Genomic DNA, 24,189 nt, shown 5'->3' with positions numbered 1-24,189 from the left:
ATTTTTCATTCTAGGCATTGAATTTTTCATTCCTAGAAGATAAAATTGTCTTTTATATATCTTTCGTGTCTCCACTTAACCTGCTCATGTCTTCTACTTTCTTGAACACATGAAACATATTTATAACTGTTTTAATGTCCTTGTCTGCTAATTCCACCATGTTATTTTGGGGGGGTTGGTTCCAATTGACTAAATTTTCTCCTTTTGGGTTACGTTTTTCACTTTTTCATTTTGTAACCAGATGTCAGTGTCCATTTTATACCTTGCTGGGTGCTGGATAATTTTATATTCCTATAAATATTCTTAAACTTTGTTCTGGGATGTAATCCAATTATTTGGGAACAGCTTGCTTCTTTTGAGGCTATCATACTTTGTCAATCTGGGCCGGAGCAGCCTTCAGTCAAGGGCTGGGCTTTCTACACTCCTGAGACAACACCCTCCCACAGATTCTACATGTGAATTACGAGGTTCTTCTTCTCTGGCTGTGGGCACGGCTATTTCTGGCACTGTGTCAACTTTAAGGATTGTTCTTGCTCCTCCTTCCAGCTGGTTCTTTTCCAGGCCTGGGTATTTTACTCACATCATGCACTGATCAATGCTCAGCTGAAAACTCAAGAAGGAATCTCTGTAGGTGCCCAGCTGCTCTCTGTCCCCTGCCCTCTCCCCAGCATTCTACTCTGTCAGCTTTATCCCCCTTGTCCTCCCCACCCTTCCAAATGCTGTCTCTGTACTCAGATAGGTCACTGCACTCCGCCTGGGCTCCCTCTTGGTGCTCTCTGGCCTAGACACTCTCGGAAGGCTGTGAGTTGGGAAAACCATGAGGTCACCTCATTTGTTTCCTCTCTCAGGAATCCCTATCCTATGATAGCTGATGTTAATGTCTGAAATTGTTGTTCCATATAGTTTGTCTGATTTTTTATTGTTTCAGGAAGGAAGATAAATCTGGTCCCTGAAATTCTATCTTGGTTGACATATGAAATATTCTTGAGTTTATTTTCAATCTAGTTAATCCATAAGAAGATAATGTTTCATATTTTAAAACCTACAGTCAATTAGGAATGTGCCCACCTAAATAGTAACACCTCCCTGATCTCACATGCCATCTGCACCACAGACTCTCCCCGAGAATCAGGCAGTAGAATGAACCAGTAATGAGGTGATGACGGAGAAGAAAAGCACTGTCCAAGGAAGACTCTTTTCTATTTGCAGAACAAAAAAGAGATCAACTATGAAATATGCCACAGATGACTTTCAAGGATAACCTCTTGCTGCTTCATTTGTCGTATTTTCCATGATTGTGTAGGCATTCTAAACCTATCATTTTTGCATTTTGGGGGAGGAACTATAAAATGGTGAGCATTTTTGAGTATTAGATATAATTTAAAAATTCATGTTATACATTGAAAACATGCTCATAAAACCAAATTTGAATAGCACAAAATAAGTTGTAAGCTCCACCATGACATAGATGATTTTCTTGTTACTAGAAACATGAAGATAAATAAAACCACTTCTATTGTATTCACAAAAAAATACTGAGAGCCCAGGACAATACCTGGCATGTAATAGGCACTATATTACTATTTATGGAGTGACTGGGTTATAGAAGCTTTTTTTTTTTTTTTTTGAGATGGAGTCTCGCTCTATTGCCCAGGCTGGAGTGCAGTGGCGTGATCTCGGCTCACTGCAACCTCTGCCTCCTGGGTTCAAGTGATTCTCCTGCCTTAGCCTCCTGAGTAGCTGGGATTACAGGTGTACACCATCACGCCCAGCTAATTTTTTGGATTTTTAGTAGAGATGGGGTTTCACCATCTTGGCCAGGCTGGTCTTGAACTCCTGATCTCATGATCTGCCCGCCTCGGCTTCCCAAAGTGCTGGGATTACAGGCGTGAGCCACTGCGACCGGCCTAGAAGTTTTTATAAAATATCTTTGCAACATTCACAAAGTTTGCAAATGTTAACAATTTGCGGGGTGTGTATCCTTCCAGACATTTTCCATGCATACACAATCAGATAAATGTACCTAAGTGTATACATAAACCATATAATTTAAAAATAAAACTCTAAGGCCGGGTGTGGTGGCTCACGCCTGTAATTCCAGCACTTTGGGAGGCCGAGGAGGGTGGATCACAAGATCAGGAGATTGAGACCAGCCTGACCAATATGGTGAAACCCTGTTTCTACTAAAAATACGAAAATTAGCTGGATGTGGCGGCACATGCCTGTAGTCCTAGCTACTCTGGAGACTGAGACAGGAGAATCACTTGAATCCGGGAGGCGGAGGTTGCAGTGAGCCAAGATTGCGCCACTGCACTCCAGCCTGGGTGACAGAACGAGACTCTGTCTCAAAAAAAAAAGAAAGAAAAGAAAAAAGAAAAAGAAAAAACCCAACTCTAAGGTCATATAAACATCTGTACTTTGCTTCCCCTATTTAATATATTGTAGCCATCTTAGCCCTGCATCTTAGCCCTTGCATATAAACTTTACACTAAATCTATTTTTGAATATTTTAGTTCACTTTATTTTAACTGCAATTTTGAGTTATTTGTGAACCACACTGCTCTAATACTCCAGTCAACTAAGCGCTAATACTCCGAGAAGGAAACGCCCACCCCCTGTGTAGACAGTCACATCGCTGAGCCATCCCCTGTGTAGAGACAGTCACGCCGCTGAGCCACCCCCTATGTAAAGACAGCCACGTCGCTGAGCCATCCCCTGTGTAGAGACAGCCACATTGCTGAGCACTACCTTTTTGCTGGTGGACTGTCCACTGCTTTTGGTGTCTTGTGCATGGTTCCAATTTCCCGTCACTTGTGGAGACTGTAAAATAATTTCTTCTGGAAACAACACTTTTAAAACAAAAAATGGTAAGAGCACGGGTATAACTAAAAAGCTAAAAAAATATTAATAGAGGTTGTTTATGGCTGACCCTAAAGCAATTAATATTCTATTCCCTTCCTTTCTTAACCTGCCTGTTATACTGTTTCTAAATTATAGCATTATTAGTACTGCATATTCTTCACAACAAAGCCCTTTACTTGCCCATCTGTAAAAACAAAAATGAATTACATTTATGAAAGGAAAAGCGAGCAAGATAAATTTATTTTCAGTTATTTAAGCATGCTATTATTAGTTATTCACTAAGTTGAAATAGTAAGAAAACACTAAAACTTGATAGAAAATTAAAAACATGAATATAACAGAAGTTTTACTTCTAATATTATGACTGAAGAGACTGTTTTACACAAAATTTTACATGAAGCCTACAAAAATACTCTGTGAAGATGTAACACTATCATTCTATAAAAGTAATACCTTTTACACCTAAGTGGATGACGTGTTCAAGTGCAAAGTGACACCGTCTGCTTGTGGTCCTGCAGGAAAGAAAACCACATAAAATAACTAACCTTACATTCAGAAATATTAAGGCTGGCATAAGGTAATGAAAATTTTATGATACAATCTTTAAGTCAATATAAAAAAATCACAGCAACAATCCAACAATCAATGAAATAGAGAACAGAAAAACACTAGAGAGGGCCGGCGCGGTGGCTCACGCGTGTAATCCCAGCACTTTGGGAGGCTGAGGTGGGTGGATCACCTGAGGTCAGGAGTTCGAGACCAGCCTGGCCAACATGATGAAACCCTGCCTCTACTAAAAATACAAAAATTAGCCAGGCATAGTGGTGGTGCACGCCTGTAATCCCAGCTACTCAGGAGGCTGAGGCATGAGAATCACTTGAACCTGGGAGGCAGAGGTTGCAGTAAGCTGAGATGGCACCACTGCACTCCAGCCTGGGTGACAGACTGAGACTCTGTCTAAAAACCACTAGAGAATACCAAAGAAGCCAAAAAAAAAAAGCATGGGACAAAATCCCACACCCATTCTCTTTCTTTCTCTTTCTTTCTTTTCTTTCTTTCTTTTTCTTTCTTTCTTTCTCTCTCTCTCTCTCTCTCTCTCTCTCTCTCCCCTCTCTCTCTCTCTCTCTCTCTCTCTCTCTCTCTCTCTTTCTTTCTTTCTTTTAAAGAGACTCTGCTCTGTTGCCTAGGCTGGAGTGCAGTGGCACAGTCAGAGCTCACTGAAGCCTCAAATTCCTGGGCCCATGTGATCCTCCCACCTCAGCCTCTCAAAGTGCTGGCATTACAGGTATAAGCCACCACACTTGGCCCCATATCCATTCTTGATTAAAAACTCACTAAAATAAGAATCTATCTCCTCAACCTGATAGAGGGCCACTACGGAACCTACCACCCACGCTGTACTAACTCGCTCAGGACTGACAGCCCTGCCCCTAAGACCAGGGACGAAGCCAGTGCAGCACTTGCCACCACTTCTATTCCACACTGGCACACAAGTTCCAACCAGCGCAGGAAGGCAAGGAAAACAAATACACAGCATCCAAATAAGAGAAGAAGAAGTAAAACTGTCTTTGTTTTTTTTTTTTTTCAGACGGAGCCTTGCTCTGTCGCCCAGGCTGGAATGCAGTAGTGTGATCTCGGCTCACTGCAACCTCCGCCTCCTGGGTTCAAGCGATTCTCCTGCCTCAGCCTCCCAAGTAGCTGGGATTACAGGTGACCACTACCACGCCCGGCTGATTATTTGTATTTTTAGTAGAGATGGGGTTTCCCCATGTGGGCCAGACTGGTCTCAAACTCCTGACCTCAGGTGATCCGCCTGCCTTGGCCTCCCACAGTGCTGGGATTACAGGCGTGAACCACCACACCCAACCTAAAACTGTCATTCTTTGAATGAATGATTGTATATGTAGAAAATCCTACAGACTCTAGGAAAAGCTACTGGAGCTATTCAGTTTAGGAGACTTGCAGGATACAAGGTAAACATACAAAAATCAATTGCTTTTTATAAATACTAGAAACAAGCAATTAGAAATTTAAGTTAAATTTACTGTTTATAACAGCCATTTAAAAATTTTAAATAGGTATAACTCTGACAAAAGATATATAAGACCTATACACTGAAAAGTATAAAATATTGCTAAACGAAATGAAAACAGATGCAAATAAATGGAGAGACATACCATTTTCAAGGGCTGGAGGACTCATTATTATTAAGATTTCAATTCTCCAATTCTCCCTTAAACCGACCCATAGGTTCAATGTAATCCCAATCAAAATCCCAACAGGCTTTCTGTAGAGACTGACATGACCTAAAATCCATGTAAGAAGAAAGACCTGGAACAGCCAGACAACCTTGAAAAGGAACAAAGTTGGAGGCTTGATACTACCTGATTTTGAGACTTATCATAAAGGCACATATCATACACTAGGTTTGTGTTCCCCCCAGCTTCGTATGGTGAAACTTCATCCCCAATGTGATGTTACTGGGTATGAGGAGTTGAGGCCTTCGGCAAGTGATTAGGTCATGAGGGTGGGGGCCTCATGAATGGAATTAGCGCCCTTACACGAGGGAGCACAGAGAGCTCTCCCATCCCTTCTGCTGCGTGAGGACACAGGGAAAAGACAGCCGCCTACGAACCAGGAAGCAGTCTCACCAGGACACTGAACCTGCTGGTGCCTTGACCTTGGGCTTCCCGACCTCCAGAGCATGAGAAATACATTTCTGTTGTTTATAAGCCACCCCATCTATGATGCTATGCTAATGCAGCCTGAGTGTACTAAGACAGACAATAAGACCCTGTAATGTTGGTGTCAAGACAGACAAGTGTACAATGGAACACAACAGAGAGTCTTCAGAAACAGATCAACAAATATTTGGTCAACTGATTTTTTTTTTTTTTTTTTTTTTTACAAAGGTACAATAGTAATTCATTGGAGAAAGGGCAGTTTTTTCATCAAATAATGCTTGGACAACTGGATGTTCATTCCACCCTCCAATTTCCATTCATACCCCACAAACAATTTGCAAAGCTTAATGAGATAGATCATAATCCTAAATGTACAGGATAAAGCTGCCAAGTTTCTAAACAGGATAAAATCGTTGAGATCCAAATTAGTTACAGATTTCTGAGATGCATCATTAAAAGATCTGTGAAAGAAAACATTCATAAACTGGACTTCACCAAAATTAATAATTTCTGCATTTCAAAAGGCACTATAAAAACAATGAAAATACAAGCTGTAGTCTGAGGAAATATTTGCACAGACACATATCTGATAAAGCACTGTACTGAAACTATACAAACATCTCTGCAAACTCAGTCATGAGAAAACAATTTTTTAAAATGGGCCCAAAGACTTGAGGAAGGACTTCAACAAATATTTTGTACAAATGGCAAAAAAGCACATAAAAAGATGTTCAGCGGCCGGGTGTGGTGGCCCACACCTGTAATCCCAGCACTTTGGGAGGCCAAGGTGGGCAGATCACAAGGTCAGGAGATTGAGACCATTCTGGCTAACACAGTGAAACCCCGTCTCTACTAAAAATACAAAAAAAAAAAAAAAAAAAAAATTAGCCGGGCGTGGTGGTGGGCACCTGTAGTCCCAGCTACTCGGGAGACTGAGGCAGGAGAATGGCGTGAACCTGGAAGGCAGAGCTTGCAGTGAGCCGAGATCATGCCACCGCACTCCAGCCTGGGTAACAGAACGAGACTCCGTCTCGAAAAAAAGAAAAAAGAAAAGATGTTCAGCATCATTAGTCATTAGAAAAATACAAATTAAATCCACAACGAGATATCCCTTCACACTACAAGAATCAGCTCTGTTCCAGAGTCAAAGCAGGTCAAGGAGTCCAGGCCTGGACGTCGGCTGCAGTCTGTCTAGCTGCCATGATGGAGGCTGTGTGCCTTCTACCAGCGCTGCTGCTCCCCGTGGTCCCAGCCAACCCTCACACGTCATCCAACACAGCTGCCCCTTCCTTCCCATTCCTGGGTCTTCTCATGGCACTCACATGCTGGGGTCTCTCATCTTGTACAACAAACAAAAAGCACCCCCTCCTGGGCCTCCTGTATCTCTTTGGTCACCAATTTCTCTCGCTCTCTCTCCATCCTGCCCTCCCTGCTTTCATCGGCAAATGCCTTAAAAAGGAATCAACGACATTTCCCCATTCCCCCGTAGTCCATTCATTCATTCTCAACACATTCCAATCTGGCTGTAGCCCAAATACTGCCGATTTCTCAGACAGACATAAAAAGCACTAATATTAAAAAAAATTTGATAAATTTGACTATATTAAAACTAGCACCTTCTGTTAATAAAAAGACATATATATATATAATTTATTTATTTATTTTTTGAGACAGTCTCACTCTGTCTCAGGCTGGAGTGCAGTAGTATGATCGCAGCTCACCGCAACCTCCGCCTCCTGGGTTCAAGCAATTCTCCTGCCTCAGCCTCCCAAGTAGCTGGGACTACAGGTATGTGCCATCACGCCCACTAAGTTTTGTATTTTTAGTAGAGACAGTGTTTCCCCATGTTGGCCAGGCTGGTCTCGAACTCCTGACCTCAAGAGATCCACCTGCCTTGGCCTCCCAAAGTGTTAGGGATTACACCACACCCAGCCTCAAAAGATACTTTTTAAAAAGCTAAAAGATAAGGAACAAATCTGGAGAAGATATGTACCTAAGAATAGTTTATCATAAGGAATACAGAAAGGACTCCCACAACAATGAAAATCGGATAAATTACTCAATAAAAAAGACGGCAAAAGACACAAGCAAGCATTTCATGGAAGATGAACATTTTACGGCCCACGAACAAGAAGATTCTCAGCCGTGTAAATAAGTCAGAGAAAAGTAAATCAAGACCATCATGAGATGCATTACACACCTACCAGACTGGCACCAATTAGGAAGTCGAACAAAATCAGATTACAGAAAGGGCACCAATCAGCAGGCTGTTATACACATGGATACTGAAAGTCACTGATGCAACCACTTGTAAAGCTGGAAAAACCCCAAACCCAGCAATCCCACCCCTACATACACAGCAGCTCTAGGAACAGCAGCAAACAATCGTAACAGCAAACAATGAAGATGTCCATCAACAGAAAAACAGTGGGTATTCACACAACCGCAAACCAATGAACAGCAGTTACAACAACACAGAGACATCTCAGGAACACAATGTTTAGTGAAAATCTCGACTCCTAGGAACCAAATACAGCAAGTTACTCCTTTTCTAAAGTTCAAAAGAATTAAAACTGAAGAATACATTTTTTGTGCATGACTAGTTAATGGTTTTGTGGAGGAAGAAAAAGCCAGCTGGGTGCCAGGTCACAGCACCCCTCATCCGACAAGAAAACAAATAAAAGTAAGGAGCTGGTAGCTGACGGTGACAGTGAGGCATGAACCAAAGATCCGGTGCACATGAGATCTGGGAAAGAATAAACATGCAAATGTATGCACCTTTATATCTCAAAAAATAGTTGATAAGAAAGCTAGAAACACGGGGTATGCAAAAATGCTGTAGGAGCCCACTTCCATCCACAAGGCCTATACACGTCAACCACAGGCATGGTGGGGGCTCCTACATCACTACTTAGATGTCAACAGACATACTCAAGAGAAGACTGTCCAATTAAAGATAAAGAGACAAATTAACTGGGCATGGTGCCTCATACCTATACTCCCAAAACTTTGGGAGGCTGAGGCAGGAGGATCGCTTGAGCCTAGGAGTTTATGACCAGCCTGGGACCCCATCTCTATTAAAAAAAAAAAAAGATGGCCGGGCGTGGTGACTCACGCCTGTAATCCCAGCACTTTGGGAGGCCAAGGCAAGCGTATCACAAGGTCAGGAGTTCAAGACCAGCCTGGCCAATATGGTGAAACACTGCCTCTACTAAAAATACAAAAATTAGCCAGGTGTGGTGGCGGACACCTGTAGTCCCAGCTACTTGGGAGGCCGAGGCAGGAGAATCGCTTGAACCTGGGAGGCGGAGGTTGCAGTGAGCCGAGATTGCGCCACTGCAATCCAGCCTGGGCAACAGAATGAGACCCTGTCTCAAAAAAAAAAAAAAAAAAAAAGACATTTGAACATTTGAAAGAAGACTCACTAAAAGCATTACCTATTATATGTAAATTCCACATCCATAGGTTCAAAGTTATAGGCTTGTTCAAATTCTGGATTAATTTTAAGAGTTACATCTTCTTCATGAATCTAAAAAAGAAACAAACAATATACCTGATTTCTTGAAATAATGTGATATCTTTATCTAGCAACACATCATCAAAAATTCATTCTATAGCTCTGAGCTAAAATTTGATATCTGCAAAATTAGTTGAAAAGCATTAAATCATTATGCCATTCGATTATACAAACAAAAGGAAATGGATCACTACACACTCATACTTACTGAACTTCTATTCACTTGGCCGTAGCCCCTCCTAAGGCTCTGAGAATAGAGAATGTGTGGGAGGTCACTGACTCCACAGGACAAACAAAACAACCACAAGGGTAGCCAAGTGTTACCTACTGTACCTACTGTACCTACTTACCTACTGTAAGGAAGCCTCGATAAGAAGGTCTGCTGGGTGCGGTGGCTCACACCTGTAATCCCAGCACTTTGGGAGGCCAAGGTGGGCGGATCACCTTGAGGTCAGGAGTTTGAGACCAGCCTGGCCAACGGGACGAAACCATCTCCACTAAAAATAGAAAAAGGAGCCAGGCGTGGTGTTGGGCACCTGTAATCCCAGCTACTTGGGAGGCTGAGGCAGGAGAATCTCTTGAACCTGGAGGCGGAGGTTGCAGTGAGCCAAGATCGTACCACTGCACTCCAGGCTGGGTGACAGAGTGAGAATCCATCTCAAAAAAAAAAAAAAAAAGTCATTACAAGACTTCTCCTTTTAGTAGAAAAGCCCTCCAGCTAAAGCAAGATCCTGCATGATCAGTTCTGCATATTCTTTCCTAGACAGTATGGGTAGAAAAATAAGAAGGAAAGCCCTGATCTAAAAAGGAGCTCAAGTTCTTCTCCAGGTGACTCAGGCAACACCCTGGTAGGGTGAGTTTCCTGAGGGTCAGGGCTGACACCAGCAGAGGGTCGGGAAGCTACGCCCTGGGATGGCTTCCAGCTCCGGGAGGAAGGGAAGCAACAGTGGTACAGGGTCATGGGATCATTTCCCCTGAGGATGAGGAAGACAGACCAAGTCCTGACTATACACAGGAGACATGCGTTAGTTTACTTGAGAACAGGTGCAGGTGGCATCCAAGAAAGCCTGAAAAGATGAAAATAATTTTTGGAGCTAAAAAGGATATGGAAGGTCATTTCAGATGCCAGGGTTTGATCAATGGCATGGAGGCCCGGCCATATGGCTCAGGAACCAGGGGTGGAGGCAGGCAGGTGCCTTCCTCCTGAGATCTCTGGCTCTGCTTCTTTGGAGGTTTCGGTATGCAAAGCCTCCTTTCTTGGCACAGCTGGTCTAGGAGGCTAAGATGGTCACTCGGCCATCTTGGGCTCCTCATGTCAACTTGGTCGACAGCAAAGGTGGGTAATGGAGAGCTGGCGAGGTCATGTCACTCGTGTCTCACATCTCAGTCCACAGGCGATGGCCTAAGTCATTACAAAATCTCTGAAATCCTGCCAAGATGTTGTCTTCCGGGAAATATCCCACTCTGTGAAATCAGCCACAGCATGGACCCTGCATGAAGGTGTAGCACAGAGTGACTGTGGCATCAAAGGTCGGAAGCTGCCTCTTCTCCAGATCCTTACCAGGCTCTTCTAGTTCTCTCAGCCCTTCTTCCTTCTGACAGTAAAGGCTCTGGCATTCTCCCTTCAAGTTTTCTACATTAAATAATGTGTGGCTTCATCCTCTCTGATGCACAGATAGAGCACCTCCCTTCTCATGCAGATCCCAGTATCACTCCCAGTGCTATGCTCAGTACATGACCAGTAAAGTCCAGCCCAAGAGTCACAGACCACCCCATGCAGAACCATCTGGAGCACCAGGAGCTACTCAAAGCCAAAAAAACCACCTTCACGCAAACATCAGAGCTGCAAACTCATAGGTGTATTTTTCCTTTCAAGGCCTCCACTCTGCGAGCTCTTCTGGAATACATTCAGAATGCTCAAATACAACTCAACGCAAACCTCATGACTTACATATAACCTAAAAGATAAATATGTTTTACATGGTTGAAAATTATAGTATTAAGTTTCCTTTATGCATCAAAAATTATTTAAAGATTCACTGTATCTTGACATTTTCCAAAACAGCCAATGCATATGGGAGCATCTCCCCAAGAGCTGTGGGGAGAACGTTACCTTTCCAACGTGTCAGAAGGGTGTGTCTAACACAAACTCATTAAGAGAGAGTGCTCTCACCTCAGTCACGTAGCTGATGTATTCGATGGCATGTCCATTGTACTCTTGAGTTTTTAAAATCAGTTTATCACCTAGTTAAAAAAATATATTACCATGTTTAAAGCTAATACAAAATCACAAATTTCTGTGCTGTCCTATAAAATCCAACACTGAGGAGGTTCAATAAAACGTTACTGGGGTCAGGCCAGGCGCGGCGGCTCACGCCTGTAATCCCAGCACTTTGAGAGGCCGAGGCGGGCGGATCACGAGGTCAGGGGATCGAGACCATCCTGGCTAACATGGCGAAACCCCATCTCTACTAAAAATACCAAAAAAAAAATCAGCCGGGCGTGGTGGTGGGCGCCTGTAGTTCCAGCTACTCGGGAGGCTAAGGCAGGAGAACGGCGTGAACCCGGGAGGCAGAGGTTGCAATGAGCTGAGATCGCGCCACTGCACTCCAGCCTGGGCGACAGAGCGAGACTCCATCTCAAAAAACAAACAAACAAACAAACAAACAAAAACATTACTGGGGTCAACTGCTTACAAATAATGAAATGCAACAAGGAAACATGCTTGATGTACATCGGTTGCTGATTTTTAGTGAAATTCTAACCCAAAAGAAAGAAAATGCGATAATGTGACTGTCATATTGCCAGTTAAAGAGTATCTTCTCTCAAGTATGGTTTCTCTGCTAGTCCACCCAGGGAAGCATATGAGTAACAAACACACCTGCGTAGAGAGAAGGCCTCCCTTCGGCCAACCCTGGGACCTCCAGAACCAGCAGATCCCCATTCCTTCTTAAGATGATCCCGCTCATGTTATACTCTTTCAGTTCCATTTCTGCATAAATCTCCTCAAGCCACAGCAAAGTCGAAAACTTCTCCTTGTAATTTGACATGTTCAGAAGCTGGAAAACACCCAAATGTTATAAAGTCAGCAACAGCTCAGCAGCACTCTGGAAAGCAGCAGCTCTGGAGCAGGAAAGCTCCAACAGCTCCAGTTCAGCAGATGGCCCCCCAGGTGGGGCGATCCTCGCCGGAGTCTGCAGGTGCCTCAGTAAGTTCCCCGGCCTTCAGCACGAGGGCCATGGGGCTCCAGCACGCTCCCTGGCTTTTGGCATGAGGCCGTGGGGCTCCAGCTGGCGGTGTCCCTCCCTGCACTGCCCACTCCTGTCCACCCTCCCTGCTCTTTTTCAGGTTGTCCACGTTAATTCTGGGAAGGCAGAATTTGGCTTCCACAGACATCTGTGAAAAAAGGACAAACTTCCAGGTCTGGCCAAGGTGGACTAACAAGGACCAGATTTACCCTTCTACCTGAAAAAAACTTAAAGAGACAGAGAAATAAGAAACGATGGTGTTTAAACAATGAACATCACGCAGCAAAGGATTGTGATCCCAAGACTGGGGAAACAATCCATGGGCGCCCCATGACTGATCCACCTGTGCCTGAACAGAGCTCCTAGGCCCCAGCACAGAGGACCCAGGGATGCCGCATGGTCTCTAAGGAGAGGAGCTCTGATCTGTGGGGCTGAGTGCTGGGAAGAGCAAGCAGCACAGAGTGGTCTGGAGAGGGTCAGGGGACCCACTCGGGACTATCAGCTCAGCACTGAGGAATGCATGAGACACCATCCTGCAAAACCCATTGAGGGGCCAGACCAGGGCCTCAGCATGAGGTGGGGGAAAACTCACAGCAGCCTGCCCAGAATTGGAAAGTGGGAGGGCAGAAAGTGCGTCTGAACACATGGTGGCTGAAAATTTCCAAATCTGAAGAAAACTCAAGGCCGCATATTCAAGAATCCCAATGAACCCCAAGCACAAGAACAGGAAGAAAAGAATCTCTACCACCACACATCGTAAACCAAATCTATTAATATCAGTGATAAAAGAGAGAATCTTAAAAGCAGCTAAGAAAAAACGTTATGTGCAAAAGAGCAAAGATAAGAATTAAAGCAAAAGAACCCCATAAGAAAAACTAAAAAATACTTAGGAGATGAATAAAAACAAAAACACAATACAGCAAGACTTATGGGAGCAGCACAAGCAGTGCTGAGGGAATTTGTGACTATGAGCACTGATTCCCATGAGCACTGCAAGGAATTAGACAAAGGAGAACAAACTAAACCCAAAGATAGCAGAAGGAAGGAAATAAAGATTAGAGGAGAGATGAACAAAAGAGAGAACTGAAAAACAATACAGAAAACCAAGAAAACAAAAAGTTGGTTCTCCAAAAAGATCAACAAAATTGACAGACTTTTAGTAGATTAACTAGAAAAAAGGGAAAGACATAAATTACTAAAATAAGATAGGAAAGTGGGAACATTACTACAGAATCTACGGAAATAAAAAGGATTATAAGAGTATGAGCAATTGTATACCAATACCCAGATGAAATGGACAAATTCCTAGAAACACAAAACCTACCAAGACTAAACCATGAAGAAAGAAAATCTGAATAGACCAATTACTACTAAGGAGGTTAAAGCAGTAATAAATATTCTGAAAAGGAAAACCCCAGGACCTGATGGCTCCATAGCTAAATTCTACCAAACATTTGAAGACTAACTAATACCAATCTTCCTCAAACTTTTCCAAAAAATTCAAGAGGAGGGAACACTCTCTGACTTATTCTTATGAGGCCAGCATTACCCTGATCCCAAAGCCAGACAGAGACACTTCAGGAAAAGAAAACTACAGACCAATATGAACACTGATGAAAAAATCCTCAACACGATACTAGCACACAAAATTCAGCAGCATATGAAAAGGATTAGCTGGGTGTGGTGGCTCACTCCTGTAGTCCCAGTTACTCGGGAGACTGAGGTGGGAGGATTGCTTGAGCCCAGGAGCTCGAGGCTGCAGTGAGCAGTGACTGAGCCATTGCACTCCAGCCTGGGCAACACAGCGAGACCCTGTCTCAAAAAACATATATAAAATAAAAGGATTACATGCTATGATCAAGTGGAATTTATTCCTGGAATGCAAGGATAGTTCAACATTTGAAAATCAATTACTGTAGCAACACACATTAACAGAAGGAAAAAAAATCATATGATCATCTCAATACAGAAAAAGCAATTGAATTTTTTTTTTTTTTTTTTTTGAGACAGAGTTTCCCTCTGTCACCAAGGCTGGAGTGCAATGGTGCGATCTCAGCTCACCGCAACCTCTGCCTCTTGGGCTCAAGCGCCTCCCAGGTAGCTGGGATTACAGGTGCATGCCATCACACCCAGCTAGCATCTGACAAAATTTAACACCCTTTCATGATAATGTTTAACAAACTAGGAAGAGAAGAAAATCAGGCTGGGTGTGGTGGCTCACACCCATACTTGCCTGTAATTCCAACACTTTGGGAGGCCAAGGCGGGAGGATTGTAAGACCCTGTCTCTATGATATACAAAAGTTAGCCGGGCATGGTGGTGTGCCGCTGTAGTCACAGCTGTGAGCTGTGATTGCGCCACTGCACTCCAGCCTGGGCGACAGGAGAGCCTGTCTCAAAAAAAAAAAAAAAAAAAAAAAAGAGAAAAAGGAAAAGAAGAAAAAGAAAGAAAAGAAAAGAAAGAAAGAAAGAAAACCATCACCTCAAAATGATAAAAGTCATATATGAAAAACCCACTGTTAACATCATACTCAATGGTGAAAGATTGAAAGCTTTTCCCATAAGATCAGGAACTTCCAAGGGAAGGATGCCTGCTTTCACCACTGCTATTCATCATGGTACTAGAAGTTCTAGCCAGAGCAATTAGGCAAGAAAAGGAAATGAAAGGCATCTAAATTGGAAAGGAAGAAATAAAATTATCTATTTGCAGATGGCATGCATAATTTTATATGTAGAAAACTCTAAAAGATTCCACAAAAAACTGTTAGAATAAATAAATTCAGCAAAGTAGAAGGGTACAAAATCAAAGGACAAAAATTATCTTCATTTCTAAACAACACTGAAGAATCTGAAAAGGAAGCTATGAGAGCAATGTATTTACAACAGCAGCAAAAATAATAAAATACTTACAAATTAATTTAACCAAAGAAGTGAAAAACATATACAGAGAAAATGACAAAACACTGCTGTAAGAAATTAAAGAAGACATAAATAAATGTTAACACATTCCATGTTCATAGCCTGGAGGATTCAACATTGTTAAAATGTCCATACTAACCAACGCAATCTACAGACTCAATGCAATTCCCATCAAAATTCCAATGACAGGCCAGGTGCAGTGGCTCACACCTGTAATCCCAAGCACTTTGGGAGGCTGAGGCGGGAGGAATACTTGAGGCCAGGAGTTTGAGACCAGCCTGGGCAATGTAGTGAGACCTCGTCTCTGGGGAAAAAAAATTCCAATGCTATATTTTGCAGAAATAGAAAAATGCATCTTAAAATTCGTATAAAAGATCTTGAAAAGCAAAATAAATTCTGCCAAAGAACAACAAAGCTGGAGGACTCAAATTTCCTGATTTCAACACTTACTACAAAGCTGCAGCATCAAAACATCAAGTCGGTGGCCTGAGGAAGGAACTGAGGAGCACCCTCCAAGCCCAGCAGACCTGGGTCCCGAGGGAGGAGCTGAGGAGCACCTCTCCATCCTAGCAGACCCAGGTCCAGCTTTTTCTGCCACCTCGATGAACCATTCAGGCATTTGCCTACAAACTCAAAGTGACTGGGGGACAGAGGACTGCGCTCCCGACTCATGGCATCCTCCCTGCCCAGGATCTGTGAGTAAAACACATCTGAACTTGTTTCTATCACGGCAGTGGATTGAATTTGCGCCTTCCATCCTAAGAACCCAGCACTGCCCAGGCCGGGTTTTCCCTGGCATTGGGGAACATAAGTTTGGGCTCCAAGTGCCAGATAGTCAGGCAGGCATAACCTGGATACAGGTCAGACGAGAGCCACTGGGGCGTCTGCCAGAATAAGTTTCCTGTGTGAGGAACCCCGGTCATGGGGCATCAACTGTCCTTCTGGTAAAACAAGGACATTTTTTTAAACAAAGAGGTGTATTTGGAAAGGATCCCCTGAAGGGCGCATGGTGAACACCCAGGTCCCATTCCCTTCATTCTCCTTAGGACAGGGCTGCCAGCTGCTCTGGCACTGGAACTCCAGTTTAGCTGGGGACTCTCAGAACACCTCAAACCCCTACAGAAAAAAACCCTCCTGGACAAAGGGCAATGTTCTCCCCTCAAACTGCCGAATTTATAGACTTTTCTTCCTTCTTGAACTTTTCTTCTCCACCCACCCCACTCGGAACGTGCTCCTCTGTCTCCCATGTGGGTGGGGACCTGGGCTCTCCTCCCCTGGACCCTTGCCCTGCTGGCTCTGTCAGGATGATGGTAAAAGGCTAGAACACTTCTTGCTCATAACAAAGGCTTCCTAGTCTAGCGAGAGAGGCCAGGCTGATGGCAGAGGTATCCCTCAGTTCTTCTGCTCCAGACCCCAAAGGCCCTGTGCGTGACCCCCAGTGAGGCTGTGGGATGCCAGCCCCTGGTGTACAGCAGGTCTGGCAGCGTGAGTGCTATGGTGCCTCATCCCTCACGGCCAGGCAGTGACCCTCGTTATCCCAGCTACCTGTGAAGAAAACAAGCCAGATGAAGGTCTGAACCTGAGAAGGAACCTCCTGGCTTTGTCAGAAAACAAGAGCATTAGAAGATGCCAACACCCCACAGGCCATCAGACACTTCCTACCTCTGCAAGTAATGGCTGGAAAGTCAGGATGTCAATTTTTTGTTCCACACATTTTCTAAGTCTATCTGGGATTGGATATTGGGGAAGAAAACTTGGAAGTTGTCGTCTTGAGTTCCTTAAAAAATTAAGTTCACAAGTTAAAAACAAGTCTTTATCACCAGGTATCACTAGACATTCTTACCTAAACATCCTTTCCTATTTTAGGAAGACCAAAGTCCATCCATTTCCTGAGAAGAACTGATATATGAATAGCTGGTCTAAGGCAGTGGTTTGAAGCTTTCGTTTTAGCTCTGGGATCCTTTCCTCAAACAGTTCCCACAAGTGCTCTACTATTTGTAAACAGGTAAGTGTAGCTGCACAGGCCGTGGGAAAACAGGGCTGGAACCCCCAGAATCTCCTGGAACCAGGAGTTTGGAAACAGCTGTTTTTAACATTCTATGAGCTAAGCTCTTCCTACTATATTTGACATCAGGACTCCACCTGGGCCTATCCCTGCAAAGCACACATTAGGAAAAGGCTGCTCTGTCTGGGTCCTGCCTTCGATTTGTTTTTGTTTTGTTTCCCAGCCTGTGGTTTCTCTGGGGAAATTCAGTTTGTTCAGGATGAAGAACATCGCTGCTCTGGAGGCAAGCCCAATGCAGCAACAGAAACAATGGGAAAGGGACAGACAGGAGAGGAGAAGCCAGGAGAGAACAGGGAAACGAAAAGCCAGAGTGAGGTCGATAAACCTCAACTCAGCAAATAAGGATGTTGGTTGGGCCTTTATCCCTCATTCCCTCCCAGCTCTCCATTTCAGTGCAGTCTCACCCAAGAGAGAAGCCCACATTGCTCTCCGTATTCCATTCACTGTCATCTCAATTTGGGTTCCACTGGCTCAGCCCTCAACAGGAGAAACGGGGTGAAGACATTCCCCATGGTTTGTGCCGAGGGTTATGTCAGCGCTCACATGCGAGGTGTATTTGGAAAGCATTGATTACTAACACGAACAAGGTAAAGGGAAACCAGGATGATCACTACAGGCTTAGGTCAACAGCCTGAACAGCTAACAGAACCATGTGGCCTCAGCAGACACGCTGGATTAACAAAATGTGGTTCCTACCATGATGGGTGGTTAGAAACTTGGCTGGGAATGTGCTGGCCTACAGAGCCCCCCAGAACAGATCTGCTAAGTGAACACTCTGCTCTAGCTAAGAGCCAAAGTTGCCTGGCACTGGGGTCCTAGCAGGAAGTGCAGGACCTGTGACAGGCAGCCACAGATGGACAGCTCTGGAAGCAGGCACCCGCCAATGCCCGCGTGGGCAGGTCCAGACACCTGGTGCTCCAGGTGTGCTCGAGCCAACCCGGGTCAGGCACTCTGGGTCACTAACCTGAGTGGCAAGAAACTGATGTCCTTGTTTTAGATACGTTCCCACACAATATGTTAATATTCATGGGGAAGTAACTGACCAGGGGGTTAAAATCCTTGTGGCTGTTGCTCTGTGTATTTCACTCTTTCTGTTAAGCCAAATGATAACTAGAAAGCTGCTTGGTGTGTCACTAGATGAGAACCAGGGATCCTCCAAGGCTCCTGTCATTAAAACTCGATCCTCGGGGACTCTGCTCTGCCTGGCAGCCGAGGGACTTTCCTGCTCCTTTTCTGGGTTACATCCCTACAGCCCCCTGATGTTGATACTGTGCCCCAAAGAGTTAAAGAAACCGATGACTAACAGAAATTCTTGAGCCTGCAGGATGGGTGATAAGAAACAACTCCAATGCTGAGTCTACCCCTGCTTATGAGATCAAAGGACTGGCTGAGATCAGCTGGAACCAAGATGGACAACTGGAGTTTGTGCAGAGCTTACTGACATCACAGCCTGGATTCCCACCGTGTTTCATACGAACTCCCTCTGAACTGGCACATGTGACCCATGAGGTAGCATGAAGAGGTAACTACACACACCCAAGGCCTTTCCAGACCTCCCTTTTCCTTCCACCAACCACCTATTAATCCCAGATTCTACGCACTAAATGTTTTCTGACAAAATTACTGCCTTAAAGCCAGCACAGAGAGACACATTTGAGCTTGACTCCTGTCTCCTTGGGGGTTGGTTTCCAATACAAAGCTTTTCTTTTCTCAGAAACCCACTGTCGCAGCAATGGCCCCTAGTGCATCAGGCAGTGAGCCCCTTTTTCTCAATAATAATATACCCAGGGATCATGACTGCTTATTTGCTTACTGAGTGATTGCTTTGTGCCAGAAAACTGCACATTTTACATGCCTGACCTCATTCAATCTTCAAACCACACGAGGCAGGGACTATCATTTTACCAATGAGAACAAGGCTCAGAGTGGTTAAGAAACTTGCCCAAGGTCACACAGCTTCTTGGTGGTGGTGCTGTGATTCAAACAATGGTCTAACCTTAAAAGGTAAACAACCACATGATATTCTTCCCTGGTAACAGGTTTTCCCTTTAGTCTGCAACTAAGTAGAAGTCCATAATCCCTCATCTTGAACTGTAACTGGGGCAACACGTGATTTGAAATTCAGAATCTTTCAGTATTAGAAAAGTGACCCACCTCACCCTCAGGGAGGTCTGGGGTAGTAGCAGAGCTCAAACCCATCAGTTATTATAGCCGATGGAGGAAAAGTCACATCACACGGGACAAAGTCATTACACTTTAAAAAGCCTGCTATTCAGGGCTTTTTCATTTTATAACTACAGAAGAGAACACATGGATGTGAAGTGCTTTCCTGAGACTACCCTCCAGTTAAAATCTGGGTGGTCCCTATGTTCCCCAGCCACAAGTCCCAGATCACACACTGCTTCTCCTAACTTCATTCTTAAGTGGTACCACATCTTCAAACAGGCTTCAGGTGACCCCACAATCCTGTTGCCCCCAGTGCGAATGACACGGGGATGCCGTGCACTACACACCATGGCCTTGTCAGGACGGGAGAGGTGGCAGGAGATGGGTGAGGCCAGCCTGCTTTGAGAGCCACCTTGGAACTGCCAGAGCAGAGTGGGGCTTGGGGGAATGAAGGCCGTCTTCCTTGGGCTTCACGCTGCTGCTGGGCAGCTGCAGAGACAGAACTTGACCTTCAGAGCTCCATGAAAATGCACCCCATCCCCCAAATACAATCATGGAAAGAGGCTTGAACCCCAGCTTCATCCCCTTTATACCTCCCCAGCCAGGTGGTAGCCACCGCTTGCCAGTGCACGTCCGCTTTTCCTTCACAGATAAAACTGCCAGACCAAGAGCCACACTCATTTCAGTTATGGTACCTTTTCTGTGCGGTCACAACAACTGTAGTTTTTGCGGATGTTAACGCTTGTGAACTTTTAAGCTTTTTCCAAGAAAATGGTTCGCGCGCAGCAATTAGTGACTCCTCCCCACTGATAACATTTACTTCAAGGTATCGCCCAATTAGGAAATCAGAAAAACAAAGCAAAAGGAGCTCCTTGCAGCGGCCAGGATTTCTTGAAAAAAACAAAATGAAATTTAGTTTTAGTCATAAATAAGATAGGCAGTCAACACAATTTTCCTTTGTACATACAAGAAAAGTGACAGAGTTAAGAGTCATCTTTAGTCTTCAATAATTCTTTTTACAGAGAAAAAAGAGATCCTCTAAAATAAGCTATGTAATTAATATTTTCTCAAGATAAAATTAAGCACCTACAGGCCCAGTGCGGTGGCTCAGGCCTGTAATCCCAGCACTTTGGAAGACTGAGGCGGGCAGATCGCTTGAGCCCAGGAGTTTGAGACCAGCCTGGGCAATATAGGATGAACCTGTCTCTGCAAAAAATACACAAATTAGCCGGACATGGAGGCGTGTGCCTGTGGTTCCAGCTACTCGGGAGGCTGAGGTGGGAGCCTAGGGAGGTGGAGGCTGCAGTGAGCTGTGATCATGCCTCTGCGCTCCAGCCTGGGCAACAGAGTGAGACCCTGTCTCAAAAAAAAAAAAAAAAAAAAAGTAAGCATCTTCAATAGTCTTTTTTGTAATCCTAACACATAAAGAATAGGAAAAATTTTTGATATTCCCAATTTTAAGTCAGAATTTTATGACATGACCAAAAATAAGTACTATATCTAATGTGCTTTCTGCCCAGTCCTCGCTGTGGCTCTAACTGGGGCTACGTCATCCACACTACACTTTGTGCACACCTATGGCTTTTTTTTTTTTGAGACAGAGTCTCGCTCTGTCACCCAGCCTGGAGTGCAGTGGCGCGATCTCGGCTCACTGCAAGCTCCGCCTCCCAGGTTCACGCCATTCTCCTGCCTCAGCCTCCTGAGTAGCTGGGACTACAGGTGCCCGCCACCACGCCCAGCTAATTTTTTTTATTTTTAGTAGAGACAGGGTTTCACCGTGTTAGCACCTATGGCTTTTTTGAAAAAACCTGTTTCTATGTTGTCATAATGTCAAAAAAAAAAAAAAAGCATTGAAGCTGGCTGCACCTCACACAGCTGACTGTGCACTTGCCACCCACAGCTTGATGTTGATGAGCTGTGATTTAATCAGATTTAAGTTTTTCAAAAAATTTAGAATTAGACACCCAGCTGGAAGGCTATCACGCACTGTCGGGCAGCTTAGGCAGGGATGCAGAGACACAGGGAGCTGGAGGACAGGGCCTGTTTGGTCAGCTGATGTAACCAACCACACCAGGGAGAGCGAAGGGCTCGAGGTTGGCGTCTGGCATCCCAGCTAGGAAGAGGCCCTTCCTGCCCCTCCCTCAGCACACTGTGCTGTCCGTGCCTTGGCCAAATGCCCAGGTGACGGGATGGAGATGACCGAGGTCCCAGGGCTTGGCTATGGGGAACACAGGCAAGGCAGTGAAGAGGAGCCAACGTGATGTCTCAGAACAGCAGAAGCACAGGGAGCTCAGGCCTCAGAGAGCCTCAGAGACACCCTATTTTCTTTGTGAGGGTGAGAGGCCATCTGGTGAGGACCCTCATGAGTCGTGCGAAGTTACAGGATCCATTGCCCCAGGTGGGTCACACTTGGTAGCCAGCTTCTAGACCAATGCTTTTTCTTAGGATTCTGTCACATCAAAAACGTCAGGTGTACCTTTTTGTTTTTTTGAGACAGAGTCTTGCTCCGTCTCAGGCTGGAGTGCAGTCGTGCGATCTTGGCTCACTGCACCCTCCGTCACCTGGATTTAAGCGATTCTACTGCCTCAGCCTCCTGAGTAGCTAGGATTACAGGGGCCCAGGTAATTTTTGTATTTTTAGTAGAGGCGGGGTTTCGCCATGGTGGCCAGGCTGGTTTCGAACTCCTGGTCTCAGGTGATCCACCCGCCACAAAGGAGTACCTTTTATAACACCCAACCTAGAAGTATCAGAGAAACTTAAAAACGCGGCTCTCCCCAGACCTCCAGGCCCTTACTTTCCATCACAGATGACCACAACGAAGGTTTTTCCCCCTGGAGGGACAAGCCCCCCAGGCTCAGGCTCTGTCATCTGCTTCCTTGATAGAATGTTGTCTTTTTCTCCATTTTCTCCTTTACAGGTACAATCACCTGGGAAATAAAATTTTAATACAAAAGTAGACCAAAAGGTAAATTATCTCTAACAGTGCTGGCATGCTTAGTGGAAATGAATACTCTCTCACACACACAAAGACAGATGCACACAAAAACACGGGGCAAAGCCTCAGATGGTGGCTGGAAAAACATAAAGAGAGAGAGCAGCTGGAAGTAGGAGAGGGCTGTGACTACCAAGTGCTGGGATAGAAGGCCTGCCCCCGCGCGCCCAGCAATCTTTCCCTGCTTCGAAGTACTCAGGAGCCGGCCGCCATCTGAAGCACCTCTTGGTATTTGTCAAGCTGCCTTTTGTCCCTCTCCCTAACCTCGTCAGCAAGAGAAGGGCCTGAAGCCGAAGAGCTCAGAGCACAAAGCACTGCAGCTGCCGGGTGTTCTGGCCCCTGCTGCCCGCCCTCTGTCCAGAACTCACAACCCCACGGCCCCCAGCCCACCCGACCTCACGCAGTGACAGCGGAAACGTCCACTACCTGGAGAGATTCCTCTGTTGTTCACCAAACTGCTCTCCGACATCTGAGAGGTTTTGTTTTTTGTGTGGCTATTTAATGAATTAATATTTTCATCTGATGAATTCTCCTTCTCAGGAACAGAAACAAAAGATACCACGGGGCACATCTGGTCTTTATCCAGCATTTGGAATCTGAATTGTTTAGATTTATCCCAGCCAGCCAGTTTACAGCTGACTAAGTTTTGAGGAATGTCTCCTTTATTCCTGGAAAAATACAATTAACTATGAACACAGCCAGGATTTCTAAAACCAAAATATTCAGTTATCATAAAACACAGAACCTAATCTAGGAAGTGGTGACTGCAAATACACTTATGAATATAAGCGAAAAGGTCATTTTTGGGTAAAAAATTTTGAAAAGATCTTCATGCCGGGCGTGGTGGCTCACGCCTGTAATCCCAGCACTTTGGGAGGCTGAGGCGGAAGATCACGAGGTCAGGAGATCGAGACCATCCTGGCTAACACGGTGAAACCCCGTCTCTACTAAAAATACAAAAAATTAGCCAGGCGTGGTGGCAGGCGCCTGTAGTCCCAGCTACTCGGGAGGCTGAGGCAGGAGAATGGCGTGAACCCGGGAGGCGGAGGTTGCAGTGAGCCGAGATCGCGCCACCGCACTCCAGCCTGGGCGACAGTGCAAGACGCTGTCTCAAAAAAAAAAGAAAAGAAAAGAAAAGATCTTCATAAAGAAAAAAATAAATGACCAAAGTAAAGTTGGTTTTACAGAAATTATTAAGTCATAGTGTAAAAGCCATTAATGTAGCTTTATAGAAAATGTTTCAGTGGCAAACTCACTCTATCCAGATCACCATGGTTTTACTTCTTCCTTCCTTTAGGGTTCCAAAATGTGTCATCTGTGTAACTTCAATATCACCTTTGTTCTTCAGCAAAATAGTTCCATAGAAATGAGTGGCCTCATGAACAGGGGCGGCGTCTCTGAAAAAAGAGCCCCAGAAAGACATCCCTCTGCAGCAGCACCACCCCTTCCTCGCCTGCCTCCGCTCCTGAGGATAGACTGCTGGTGGCGGCACTCAGAGGACCACCTCACCACAGGCAGGGCTTCCACAGACTTAGCTTTCTAAGGAGGATGGCAAACCCTAAGGAAGAGAACGACGCACTTCATAAAGTCTAGAGAAAAGGGAGCAGCCCAGGGGACAGCCACAGGCAAGGAGTCTGAGAACAGTGTCCTGAACGTGCTCCCCAGCACTCCCCTACCTCCTGCTCAGAGTGCAGGGTTAGGGTGGCATTCTCAGTCCTCTTCTCTCCAGCCACCTCC

At 44.9% G+C, this 24,189-nt stretch overlaps 1 protein-coding gene across 3 annotated transcripts in view; it reads right to left on the bottom strand.

Moving 5' to 3' along the window:
- The window catches only part of MOV10L1 (Mov10 like RNA helicase 1), a 70,726-nt gene that overhangs the window by 23,234 nt on the left and 23,303 nt on the right, over window positions 1–24,189 (bottom strand). For all 3 annotated transcript variants that reach the window (XM_019018781.2, XM_019018782.2, XM_063704582.1), the window contains exons 6-15: window positions 23,709–23,849; window positions 22,879–23,120; window positions 22,255–22,387; window positions 20,156–20,350; window positions 16,892–17,006; window positions 11,945–12,122; window positions 11,237–11,307; window positions 8,984–9,075; window positions 3,316–3,374; window positions 2,749–2,849 (exon numbers count right to left, since the gene is read on the bottom strand). In XM_019018781.2, the coding sequence (XP_018874326.1) occupies window positions 2,749–2,849; window positions 3,316–3,374; window positions 8,984–9,075; window positions 11,237–11,307; window positions 11,945–12,122; window positions 16,892–17,006; window positions 20,156–20,350; window positions 22,255–22,387; window positions 22,879–23,120; window positions 23,709–23,849 (1,327 nt within the window). The remainder of the gene's footprint in view (window positions 1–2,748; window positions 2,850–3,315; window positions 3,375–8,983; window positions 9,076–11,236; window positions 11,308–11,944; window positions 12,123–16,891; window positions 17,007–20,155; window positions 20,351–22,254; window positions 22,388–22,878; window positions 23,121–23,708; window positions 23,850–24,189) is intronic.

This window comes from Gorilla gorilla, chromosome 23 (assembly GCF_029281585.2).
Source record: "Gorilla gorilla gorilla isolate KB3781 chromosome 23, NHGRI_mGorGor1-v2.1_pri, whole genome shotgun sequence".
NCBI lineage: Eukaryota > Metazoa > Chordata > Mammalia > Primates > Hominidae > Gorilla > Gorilla gorilla.
The sequence above is the reverse complement of the archived record's forward strand: the minus strand, read 5'-3'. Positions and strand labels throughout refer to the sequence as shown.